The sequence below is a fragment of the Bubalus kerabau genome, chromosome 6 (genome assembly GCF_029407905.1).
Source record: "Bubalus kerabau isolate K-KA32 ecotype Philippines breed swamp buffalo chromosome 6, PCC_UOA_SB_1v2, whole genome shotgun sequence".
NCBI lineage: Eukaryota > Metazoa > Chordata > Mammalia > Artiodactyla > Bovidae > Bubalus > Bubalus kerabau.
In genome coordinates, this window is record NC_073629.1 from 94,426,109 (window position 1) to 94,439,707 (window position 13,599).

The 13,599-nt window shown below is 37.4% G+C and overlaps 1 protein-coding gene across 12 annotated transcripts in view; it reads left to right on the plus strand.

Annotated features, from left to right (window-relative positions):
* Positions 1–13,599, plus strand: part of TUT4 (terminal uridylyl transferase 4) — a 127,759-nt gene that overhangs the window by 81,634 nt on the left and 32,526 nt on the right. For all 12 annotated transcript variants that reach the window (XM_055585880.1, XM_055585885.1, XM_055585878.1 and 9 more), the window contains 3 exons: positions 1,995–2,145; positions 6,049–6,135; positions 10,877–10,980. In XM_055585880.1, the coding sequence (XP_055441855.1) occupies positions 1,995–2,145; positions 6,049–6,135; positions 10,877–10,980 (342 nt within the window). The remainder of the gene's footprint in view (positions 1–1,994; positions 2,146–6,048; positions 6,136–10,876; positions 10,981–13,599) is intronic.

The window sequence follows — 13,599 nt, forward strand, 5'->3', positions numbered from 1 at the left end:
AACCAAAAAAAAAAAAAGAAGGAATTCAGAACCTGTGTCTGCCACTGAGCTTCTCTTTGGATTTTGGCACTTTTCTCATGAGTCTTTAACTTTTCTACCTTTAAAGTGGAATAGTGTGAATTTTAACTTGATGAATTACAGAAAATAAGCTGCTTTGTAACAGAAAATGATTACTTTGTGAATAAAATTTTAGCTAAGTTTTACATTGCCTCAAGTACAGGGTATGTAACTGAACGTATTATCAGCGCCTAGTATGAAAAAATGATTATATAGATAATGTATAAATCAAATAGAATACCAAAAAACCCTGAAAAGTCATCAAGTTTTATTGTTTGATCAATAATTATTTATTAACAAGCTTAAAAAATTTTAACCTAATTACTAAAATGTGTATTTTCATCCTTTTTAAGGGTACTCTGTCCCATTTTGTTTAGGTGTAGTATTTAGGGCATGTTGCTGCTGCTGCTGCTAAGTTGCTTCAGTTGTGTCCGACCCTGTGCAACCCCATAGACGGCAGCCCACCAGGCTCCCCCATCCCTGGGATTCTCCAGGCAGGAGTACTGGAGTGGGTTGCCATTTCCTTCTCCAATGCGTGAAAGTGAAAAGTGAAAGTGAAGTTGCTCAGTCATGTCCGATTCTTAGCGACCCCATGGACTGTAGCCTACCAGGCTCCTCTGTCCGTGGGATTTTCCATGCAAGAGTACTGGAGTGGGGTGCCATTATAATGGACTGTTAAAAAGAAGAAATAAATGGCAGATTTTTAGAAGAGCCTCTTAATAATATAACTGCAGCTTACGTTTCTTATACTTTTTTTTTCCTGGAAACTTATCTTAGGGTAACTATTTCTCCAATTTTATTTCTCTCTATTTATCTGTAACATATTTCTAGAATTTTCTGGTAAATATGTCATTTTTATAAAGGTTTTTAAGCTGATAATGGCACCCCACTCCAGTACTCTTGCCTGGAAAATCCCATGGACGGAGGAGCCTGGTAGGCTGCAGTCCATGGGGTCGCTAGAGTCGGACATGACTGAGCAACTTCACTTTCACTTTTCACTTTCATGCATTGGACAAGGAAATGGCAATCCACTTCTTGCCTTGAGAATCCCCGGGACGGGGGAGCCCGGTGCGCTGCCATCTATGGGGTCGCACAGAGTCGGACACGACTGAAGTGACTTAGCAGAGCAGCAGATAGCAGCAGGAGCACAGTATTCTCACAAATACAAATTTCTGTGTATATTTGGCTAGGTAACTGTCCAGACTAATCCTGGAGAAAGAAGCTAAGTTCCTAAGCATATTACAATAAAGAAAAGAGTAGTGCGCTTCCTTAATCATGTATTTTTTTTTTCTCCAAGCTTGAATTTTTACTGTTTTGGTTCCCTGTCTGGTAGTCCATTGGAATATATTTGAAAATGGTATTGACAGGGTTTGAAAGTTAAGTTTGTGATTATTGCCTAAGAATTGTTTCTTGTATATAGTTACTTTTAGTTCAGCCCTTTAGTTTGTTTTCTTGAGTACCATGTTAATGTAATAAATTGAACCAACTAGTCTAGGTTCTATAATTGATTGACTCTAAAGACAGAAAATGTTTAGAGTGAAATGAAAGGTACCACTTGAACTTTCTTTATAATCTAGTTTGTTAAGGACCTCAATAGATTAAAATGGGATGCATACATTTTATTTTGGGAGCTGATCAAACTCTTTGAAATAACCTGTTGCTTTTGTGTCTCCTGCTATTTCCTTTATCCTTCATTTTCAGGTAAATCTAATCCTTGGTAATATCATTTTAGTGAAGAAGAAAATGTTGGCTCAAAGTATGTTTATTTACATTTAATACTGAATTTCATTAATATGCTTTTTTTTTTTTAACCTCTTGAAAGTGCAGGCTTTCAGACTGAGTTACAAAAGTTTCTATTTGTACTACTTTGTAAGTGATTATGAAGTCCTTCAATAGCTTGTTTGATTATTAGATTTTTTTTTTTAACCTTTGTATAGCCGCCAACAATAGTATGCAGCATCTGCAAAAAGGATGGCCATTCAAAAAATGATTGCCCAGAGGATTTCAGGAAAATTGATTTAAAACCTCTACCACCAATGACGAATCGATTTCGGGATATACTTGATTTAGTATGTAAAAGATGTTTTGGTAAGTCTTTTATTACTAGAGCTACTTAGACTAGATTTTTTTTTAATTTTGGTATTTATTTATTTTTTTACTTGAAAATAGTTTGCTTACATTTTGAGTTTCTAAATAGTTTAGACACCCAACACATATATTTATTAATTGCCTACACAATGCCAAAGGGAATGCAGAGTCCATAGTGTTGCTTTTAAGGAGCCTTAGACTCTAGATTTGTGCTTCTAGTTTGATGGTCACTAGATACATGTGGCTATTTCAGTTCAGTTCAGTCGCTCAGTTGTGTCTGACTCTTTCAACCCCATGACCCATAGCAAGCTAGGCCTCCCTGTCCATCACCAACTCTGAGTCCACCCAAACCCATGTCCATCGAGTCGGTGACACCATCCAACCATCTTATTCTCTGTCATCCCCTTCTCCTCCTGCCCTCAGTCTTTCCCAGCATCAGGGTCTTTTCACATGAGTCAGCTCTTCACATCAGGTGGCCAAAGTATTGGAGTTTCAGCTTCAACATCAGTCCTTCCAATGAACACCCAGGACGGATCTCCTTTAGGATGGACTGGTTGCATCTCCTTGCAGTCCAAGGGACTCTCAAGAGTCTTCTCCAACACCACAGTTCAAAAGCATCAATTCTTTGGTGCTCAGCTTTCTTCACAGTCCAACTCTCACATCCATACATGACCACTGGAAAAACCATAGCCTTAACTAGACGGACCTTTGTTGGCAAAGTAATGTCTCTGCTTTTTTAATATGCTGTCTAGGTTGGTCATAACTTTCCTTCCAAGGAGTAAGCATCTTTTAATTTCATAGCTGCAATCACCATCTGCACTGATTTTGGAGCCCAGAAAAATAAAATCAGCCACTGTTTCCCCATCTATTTGCCATGAAGTGATGGGACCGGATGCCATGATCTTAGTTTTCTGAATGTTGAGCTTTAAGCTAACTTTTTCACTCTCCTCTTTGACTTTCATCAAGAGGCTCTTTAGTTCTTCTTCACTTTCTACCATAAGGGTGGTGTCATCTGCATATCTGAGGTTATTGATATTTCTTCCTACCATCTTGATTCCGACTTGTGTTTCCTCCAGCCCAGTGTTTCTCATGATGTACTCTGCATATAAGTTAAATAAGCAGGGTGACAATATACAGCCTTGATGAACTCCTTTTCCTATTTGGAACCAGTCTGTTGTTCCATGTCCAGTTCTAACTGTTGCTTCCTGACCTGCATACACGTTTCTCAAGAGGCAGGTCAGGTGGTCTGACATTCCCATCTCTTTGAGAATTTTCCACAGTTTGTGGTGATCCACACAGTCAAAGGCTTTGGCATAGTCAATAAAGCAGAAATAGATGTTTTTCTGGAACTCTCTTGCTTTTTCCATGATCCAGCGGATGTTGGCAATTTGATCTCTGGTTCCTCTGCCTTTTCTAAAACCAGCTTGACCATCTGGAAGTTCATGGTTCACGTATTGCTGAAGCCTGGCTTGGAGAATTTTCAGCATTACTTTACTAGAGTGTGAGATGAGTGCAATTGTGCGGTAGTTTGAGCATTCTTTGGCATTGCCTTTCTTTGGGAGTGGAATGAAAACTGACTTTTTTCAGTCCTGTGGCCACTGCTGAGTTTTCCAAATTTGCTGGCATATGGAGTGCAGCACTTTCACAGCATCATCTTCCAGGATTTGAAATAGCTCAACTGGAATTTCATCACCTCCACTACCTTTGTTCGTAGTGATGCTTTCTAAGGCCCACTTGACTTCACATTTCAGGATGTCTGGCTCTAGGTGAGTGATCACACCATCGTGATTATCTTGGTCGTGAAGATCTTTTTTGTACAGTTCTTCTGTGTATTCTTGCCAGCTCTTCTTAATATCTTCTGCTTCTGTTAGGTCCCTACCATTTCTGTCCTTTATCGAGCCCATCTTTGCATGAAATGTTCCCTTGGTATCTCTAATTTTCTTGAAGAGATCTCTGCTGCTGCTGCTGCTGCTGCTAAGTCGCTTCAGTCGTGTCCAACTCTGTGCGACCCCATAGATGGCAGCCCACCAGGCTCCCCCGTCCCTGGCATTCTCCAGGCAAGAACACTGGAGTGGGTTGCCATTGCCTTCTCCAATGCATGAAAGTGAAAAGTGAAAGTGAAGTTGCTCAGTCATGTCCAACTCTTCACGACCCCATGGACTGCAGCCTACCAGGCTCCTCCGTCCATGGGATTTTCCAGGCAAGAGTACTGGAGTGGGGTGCCATAGCCTTCTCCGATAGTCTTTCCCATTCTGTTGTTTTCCTCTATTTCTTTGCATTGATCCCTGAGGAAGGCTTTCTTATCTCTCCTTGCTATTCTTTGGAGCTCTGCATTCAAATGGGTATATCTTTCCTTTGCTCCTTTGCTTTTCTCTTCCCTTCTTTTCACAGCTATTTGTGGCTGTTGAAATTAACTAAAATAAAGAATTCAGCTCCTCAGTTAAACTAGCACACTTCAAGTACTGATGTGTACTGGCCTGCCTTTAGCTGCTGCATGTGGCTAGTGGCTACTGCGTTGGACAGTCTGGTTAGAGAACATTGCTGTCATTGCAGTTTTCTTGCACCATATTGCTCTAAATGGATGTATACCAACCCATGTATGTACACATTTTTATAAATATTTCTCTGTGACCATCTTAACCTTTATCAAGCTAAATATGAGGTTGTACTGATGTCTTCAACTCTAATACATTACCGTGTGGCTCTTTCTAGCCTCCTTTTTCTGCTTATTTGTACATCTCCAACTCTTAACAGGGAGAAACCTGACTTCCACCATGTGCCACCCATTTATTTAATTGCTCCATTTAAGTACACATGTATGGCATTATCAGAACTGTTATCGTCTACCCCAATGGGAAGCAACTTTATCAATTAGAGTACAGTGCTTATGTGCAGTTCCTTTAAACTTTAGTCTTAAAGACTCTACTTATTTTTGAAGTTATTTAGATTAGCACTGTTTCCCCTCACTCCCTTGAGTAAAGTTTTCTTACACATTTATAATACAGCAGGATTATTTTGCTGTAGACTACATTCCATCCTGAGATTCCCTGACCTCTTAGATAATTTTTTAAAATTTGCGTACCATAAAGTTGACTCTTTCTTTGTACTGCAAAGTTCTGTGGGTGTTTACAAGTGCATCATGTCATATATTACCATTAGAGTATCTACAGAATAGTTTCTCCACTCTTAAAAAAAAAAATCACCTGTATTTCAGCTATTCAGCTTGCAACCATTGATGCTGCTTTTGTTTTTCAAAAGTTGAATATTAGTTTAATTCTTTACCATACTAACTGTTTGAGTCTAGAGGAAGAAATAGGAAAAACAGACTATTCTTAAGGAGTATTTGGTTTTATTTGGAAAAATAAATAAGATGAATATAAATGAAACAGCTGGAAAACTGAAAGTATAAACTGATAAGAACTAAGGATTGAAGGTTTGGAGAACGAAGGAAATTCAGTTAAGGAGAGGTCATTGAAGGCTATGATTGGTCAGAGCAGCTTATAAGGAAAATAGAAGTCTTGACCAGGCATTTGAGGGAACTGTTAGATTTAATTGAATTGGGTATCTAGTGTAAGTATGAGAATAGTCTTAATAGAAGGGAAAAAAACAGCATGTATATGGGAGAGAGTGGATTGTATGACAAAATATTAAATGATTTGTAGAAGAAACTATGTCTTGTAGCTGTTTCATAGGGGAAATGGTCATGTGTAATATACATAGATCTATAAAATTATTGTTCTGCACTTTCTCTGCACCTTCCTTCCCAGTAACATTTATGTGTTTAATGTCAGAAAAGTCAACAAATTATGAAGAAAAGTGAAGTTTTTAGGGTAAAAAATTGAAAACCTTTTCATATTTCATTTTCCTTCCTTTTCTTTTTCCTTTTTTTTTTTTTTAACTTAGATGAATTGTCACCACCTTTTTCTGAACAACACAACAGGGAACAAATATTAATTGGCTTGGAAAAGTTTATTCAAAAAGAATATGATGGTATGTTGTATGTCAAAATTGATTGCTTTCATTATTGTAGTTACCTGGTTTGAGTTTCATTCATTTGTATAAAAGTGTTTATTGCTTCATTCATTTGTTTGAAAGTATATTGCATGTTATGTGTTAGGTACTATTCAAGTTGCTGGGGATACAGTGCTAATAAGAGAGGTGAAGCTTGCTTTCATTAAGCTTATATTATTATATTAAGAGGGGTGACAGATAATCAACTGACAAATAAATAACAACATTAGGAAATAATAAATACTGGTAAATACAGAGGTTAAAAGGATAGTGATGAATTATTATGGTAGTTACCTCTGGTAAGGTGACACTTGAGCAAAGCCATGAATAATATGAAGGAACAAGTCACTATGAATATTTAAGGAGAGAACATTCTAGAAAGGAGGAGTATTAAGTGCAAATATATCATGACTGAATTATGTTTGACATGTTGAAAGTCAGTGTGACTTGAGTGGAGTGTGTGAAGTAGATTGTCTAGAAAATTGAGGTCAGAAAGTTAACCTAGAATTTAGATAATGAGTCTTATAGATGTTGAGAAGAAGGACTTTAAATTTTATTTTGAATGTCTCATGAGAAGCTTCTGGAGGGTCTTAACAGATAAGACCTGATCTGAAAGAATAGAGTACAGGTCCATAAGGATAGAAGCAAACAGAACATTTAGAAAGCTGTTGCATACGTTCAGATGAGAGACATAATAGTGATTTGAAAGAGTCAATGAGAAACAAATAGAAGATATATTTTGAATGTAGAGTCAGCAGGATTTGTTGATGCGATATGTGTTAGATGTGAGAAAAAGAAAGGAGTCAAGGACAGTTTCAAAGTTTTTCATTCACTTTTTGGATGGTGCTGTTTAACTGAGATGACAAAAAATATCAAGAGCAGATTTTGGGTATGGGGTAAAGAATCAAGAGTTCTATGGTCATATATTTGAGAAGAGGATAAAGAGTTGATATATAATCAGAATGAACTTATATCTTTACAAGGTGATCTTTTTTGTGCTACAAGATTCTAGTTTTTAATTATATTTTGCTAGTGTATATTGACCAAATCTAAGTTCCTATTATAGTAAACCCATGCACATTTTTATCTGCTGATGAATGTAGGTTCTTGTATGTCTCTCAGCTGTCATTGATTTCAAGTAGGGCCTCAGAACTGAATAGGAGGATTAAGTTTTGAAAATACAGAATTTGTTATCTAAATGTGCAGGCTATAAGAGTTAATAGGGAGAATAATCCAATCCTGGTAAGCCACAACTTGTTTGAAGTAGCATCTGTTACTGAGTGACACTGAGCATGAAGGAGATAGTAAGAATAAACGTCAACATCCTAGGAATCAGTGAACTAAAATGGATGGGAATGGGTGAATTTAATTCAGATGACCATTATATCTATTCCTGTGGGCAAGAATTTCATAGAAGAAACGGAGTAGCCCCCATAATTAACAAAAGAGTCCGAAATACAGTACTTGGGTGCAACCTCAAAAATGACAGAATAATCTTGGTTTCTTTCTAAAGGAAGCCATTCAACATCACAGTAATCCAAGTCTGTGCCCCTACCACCAATGCTGAAGAAGCTGAAGTTGATCAGTTCTGTGAAGACCTAGAAGACCTCCTAGAACTAACACCTAAAAAAGATATGTTCTATTCATCATCAGGGATTGAAATGCAAAAGTAGAAAGTCAAGATATACCTGGAGTAACAGGCAAGTTTGGCCTTGGAGAAGAAAATGAAGCAGGGCAAAGGTTAACTGAATTCTGCCAAGAAAATGCATTTAGTCATAGCAAATACCCTTTTTCAACAACACAAGAGACGACTTTACACATGGACATCACCAAATGGTCAATACTGAAATCAAATTGATTACATTCTTTGTAGCCGAAGATGGAGAATCTGTATACAGTCAGCAAAAAAAAAAAAAAAAAAAAGACCTGAAGTTGACTGTGGTTCAAATCATCAGCTTCTCATAGCAAAGTTCAGGCTTAAACTAAAGAAAACCAGGAAAAACACTAGGCCAGCCAGATATGACTTAAATCCTGTGTGAATTCACAGAGGTAACAAATAGATTCAAGGGATTAGATTTAGTTAGCAGTGTACCTCAAGAATTATGGACAGAGGTCCGTAACATTGTATAGGAGGTAGTGAACAAAACCATGCCAAAGAAAAAGAAAAGCAAGAAGCCAAATTGGTTTTATCTGAGGAAGCTTTGCAAAGAACGAAGAGAAGTGAAAAGCAAAGGAGAGAGTGAAAGTTACATCCAATTAAACGCAGAGTTCCAAAAAATAGCTGGAAGACACAAGAAGGCCTTCTTCAATCAACAGTGCTTAATAATAGAAGAAAACAACAAAAGGGGAAAGACTAAAGATCTCTTTAGGAAAATGGGAAAGGTCAAGGGAACATTCTGCCCAAAGATGGGCACAGTGAAAGATAAAAATGGTAGTGACCTTTAGTAGCTGAAGAGATCAAGAAGACATGGAAAGAATACACTGAGGAGCTGTGTAAAAAAGATCTCAATGAATTGAATTTCTATGATGGTGTGGTTAGTCACCCAGAATGAGACATTCTGGAGTGCAAAGTCAGGTGGGGCTTAAGAAGCACTGCTGTTAATAAAACTAGTGGATGCAATGAAATTCTGGCAGAACTAGTCAAATCTTTAAAGGATGATGCCATCAAGGTTTTGCATTTATTATGTCAGCAAATCTGGAAGGCCAAGCAGTGGCCACAGGACTGGAAAAGGTCGATCTTCATCCCACTTCCCAAGAAGAGTAGTACCAAAGAATGTGCTAATCATCAGACAGTTGGCACTCATCTCCCACGCTAGTATGCTCATGCTTAAAATCTTGCATGCTAGGCTTCAGCATTATGTGAACCAAGAACTTCCAGATGTCTAGGCTGGGTTTAGAAAAGGAAGAGGAACTAGAGATCAAATTGCCAACATTTGCTGGATTATAGAGAAAGCAAGGGAATTTCAGAAAAACATCTATCTCTGTTTCATTGACTATACTAAAGCCTTTGACTGTGTGGATCATGACAAACTGTGGAAAGCTCTTTGAGAGACAGGAATGCCAGACCATCTTACCTGTCACCTGAGAAACCTGTATGCAGGTCAAGAAGCAACAGTTAGAACCCTGTATGGAACAACTGATTGGTTCAAGATTGAGAAAGGAGTATGAAGGACTGTTTGCTGTCACCCTGTTTGTTTAACCTATATGCTGAGCACATCATGAGAAATGCCAGGCTGGATGAGCTACAAGCTGGTATCAAGATAGGTGGGAGAAACATCAACAACCTCAGATATGCAGATGATACCACTCTAATGGCAGAAAGTGAAGAGGAACTAAAGAGCCTCTTGATGAGGGTAAAGGAAGAGCGTGAAAGAGCCGGCTTAAAACTAAATATTAAAAAAAAACTAAGATCGTGGCATCTGGCCCCACTACGTCATGGCAAATAGAAGGGGAAAAGGTGGAAGTAGTGAAAGATTTCCTCTTCATGGGCTCCAAAGTCATTGCAGATGGTTGACTGTAGCCATGAAATCAGAAGGTGATTGCTTTTTGGCAAGAAAAGTGATGACAAACCTAGACAGTGTGTTGAAAAGCAGAGACATTACTCTGACAACAAAGGTCCATATAATAAAGGCTACAGTCTTCCCAGTGGTTGGGTACGGTTATGAGAGCTGGACTGTAAAGAAGTCAGAACACCAAAGAATTGATGCCTTTGAACTATGGTGCTGGAGAAGACTTGTGAAAGTCCTTTGGACAGCAGGGAGATTGAACCAGTCAATCTTAAGGGAGATCAACCTTAAATATTTACTGGAAGGACTGATGCTGAAATTGAAGTTCAGGTATTTTGGTCGTCTGATGCAAACAGCCGACTCATTGGAAAAGTCCATGGTGCTAGGGAAGATTGAGGGCAGAAGGAGAAGAGGTTGTCAGAGGATGAGATGGCTGGATGGCATCACTGATGCAATGAACATGAACTTGGGCAAACTCTGGGAGATGATGAGAGACAGGGAGACCTGGTGTGCTGCAGTCCACGGGGTTGCAAAGAATTGGACACAGCTGGGCGACTGAACAACAACAAAGCATGAAGGAATAACCCTATTATAATTTATATCAAATGGATTAATCCCTCACTTTTAGAGGAGGATTAATTCTATATATTGAGGTGATGTTTGTAAAATTATTTGAATTGTGCCCTAAAAAAAACCCGTTTATTTCCAAGAAATAAATCTCTAAATGTTGATTTTAACTATTGGTATTGATGTTGAAAATGAATAAAAGTAGATGAATTTATGAGATAGTAATGTTGGAAGAAGCTAAAGGACTTGGTAAGAGTATGAATGTGGAAGTTGAGAGGTGTTAAGAACCACTTGTTTATTTCTGGTGTAGACAGCTGAGTAGACGATGATCCTCTTTGCTGAGAAACAGGGATTATAGGGATAATAGTAGATTTGAGGTGAAGTTGCTAGTTTAGTATGCACTTGTTGAATTTATGATGTCTGTGGAAAAATGGAAAAAACAGTTTGATATACAGGTGTAGGATTTTGGTTAGAACATTTGGGCTTTAGGTGAGTGTTTTGGAATTTTTCGGTACATTTGCCAGTGGTAGGTAATTTAAGCTGTGGAATTGGATAAGATCATCCTGTGGTAGGCCATTAGTAGTTAATAGAAGATTTGTCTTTCCTGGTAATTATACAACTTTTGACTTCTGTTTTTCTTTTCTTAGAAAAGGCAAGATTGTGCTTATTTGGCTCTTCTAAGAATGGATTTGGATTTCGTGATAGTGATCTGGATATTTGTATGACACTTGAAGGCCACGAAAATGCAGAGGTAAGAGTTATTTAGTGTTTGGAAAGGGATGTGGAAGTTTATTTTCTTCCAATGATGAATCTGTTTTTGATTTTGTATGTAGAATTGATAAAAATTGATAAAAATGTATGAAGTCATTCTTTGGATAAATATATTAGCAGTAGCAGTGTTTGAAATGTAAAAACATTAGCATTATTGTTTTAAAAGACATTCAAGTATTTGAATAAATATATTGTTCAGTGATTTTATGATGCGAAACCCATGTCATCAATAGTTACAAGTGCTTTTCAATGAATTTTTGAAAAAAATATGCCATAGAGTTGGAATTTTTTTCTTTAGAGCCAGTGAGAAACTGTCGCTTTAGTTTGGGTAGGGAACATTGATCTCACTTATACCATCTTTTCATATCTCTTCTGTTAGGTGATGTCTCTGTATCACTAAAGATAGAAGATAAAGGTGGACATTTAATTTATAAATGGATTGTGTTCTGCAAGTTAATTATGATTTGGGGGCACTCAAAGCACATTTTTTTCTGTAGAAGAATTGTTATAAATGATGCATTCTAAGATAGCTTTTAGAAACTCATTTTGGGGTGGGAAGGGGAACTAACATTTGAGTCCCCAGTATACACTTTTACATACATTTCTCATTTCACTCTTACAACCACCTTCGAGGTAGATAATTTCCCCCATTTTACAGATGAGGAAACTGAGGCTTTGAGAGATAAACTGACTTGCTCAAGTTCACACAGCTAGTAAATGTTGGAGCCGGGATTCGTACCCAGGTCTGTCTGTCTCCAGAGTTCATGCTCTTTCCATTGTATCCCACTGCTTCTCTATAATTTATTTAACCCATAATGTAGTTGAAATATAGTACTAATAGTACTGTAGAACCTAACCACTACTTTCTGAGATTGAAAGCTTTCTGAGTTACACCATGAGATGCCAGGAGCAAACCTTCCCCCCAGAGCAGTCTCAGCAGTGGAGTGGGTACTTACGTTTTCCTTCTTTGTGTGCCAGGCCTCAACAGTGGGAATAAGATTGTCCAAGCTCCATAAAGAAAGAGACTGAATGGACAAGAAAGAAGTGTCCCAGGCCTTCCTAGCAACAACTAGAAAAGGAGGGTATCCCTGTAGTTGCTTGTTTCTTTACCAGCATAGCTGTTGGGATTTATGTTTCCAATTCAGGGACTGCTTGCAAGATTGGGGTGAGGCCAAGCTTCTGGCATCTTTAGTGGTGTCAGTATACCCTCTGTTGTATTATAAAAGAATTCAGCAGAATAGTGTATCTGTGAAATAGCTTTTTTAAAAAAAATTTCTTTTCATTGTTAGAACCAAAGAAAAGATGGCAGTGATGCCTGGTAGATGCTTATTTCTTGTCTCAAGAAATTGCTTCTGGTGTTAATATCTTTTTGTTCTATAAAGAAACTGAAGAGTTGTAAATTTTTTAGTTCTCCTTAACTAACTTCTACTCAATGCCATCTACTTGGGAAGATGGCATTCTGAAGGGCAGAATTCCCTCTTCCATTCTGAAGGGCAGGAATTGAGGGAATAGGAAATGGTTTTTACCCAGGGAGGAGGTTAGAGTTTAGATTTCTTCTATGTAAAATTTAATAATTAGACCTCTAATCACTAAGGGTTTATATATTGTATAGTGTCTGTGCCATTCACACTGGAAAGTTGAAACAATGAAAAATACTAAATTTTTTTTCAGATGAGCCATAATTGAAACTTTTTAATTTAGTATAAATTGTATTTTTGTATAATAAAAATAACATCTTTTATTATGGATTAATTCTAAGGATTCCCTTGAAATCCTCAGGTTAAGCTGCAGTGGCTGCTCTTCTCTTGTAGCTAAAAAGGAACATTTTGGGGATATGAAAAAGTGATTTTAGTAGTAGGTATAGCCATTGAGCTTAATCCAGTTAGTTTATGCCATTATCTTTCTGTTCCTTGTATTATGATTATTGTTACCATATCAGCTTTGCTGTCTAGTTTTTAAATAACCAACACATTTAAATTGGCAGAGGTAGGAGGTTTTTTTGGAAGAAGTAGGTGTTGGTAATGGTAGGATTATTTTTCTTCTCCTCATCAACATATAATAATAAATAACAGACTTAAAGTGCAACTGTGTATGAAGTATGCTGCTGAATGATTTACATAGGTGTCTCATGTAATCTTCCAGATACTTTATAGAGTATGAGTTTATGTTTATCTTGATTTTATAAAATAGTAGTATGACACTCAAGAGAGGTTAAGGATCTGGTCAAAGTCATACAGCTAGTCAGTACTTAGGTTCAAGATTTGAATACAAGTTTGTCTAAATTTAGAGCCTATGTTCTTAATCACTATACTGTTTTGCCTTCACCAAACCCATCTCTGGTTGTTTATCGGTGTATTTTAAAACATTATTTCCCAGTTTTTGTGATTCTCAAACTTTAATGCGGATTTGAATTACCTGGGCATATTGTTACTATGCAGATTATGATTTAGTAGATGGCAGTGGGGGTTTAGATTCTGCATTTCTATCAAGTTTCCATTTGTTGGTGATACTGCAGGTCTGTGGACCCATGTTCTTTGACCAGCGAGGTTATGTAGACCTTCTGGCTGGAGATTTTATATGCTAGTATTAAATGTCTAGA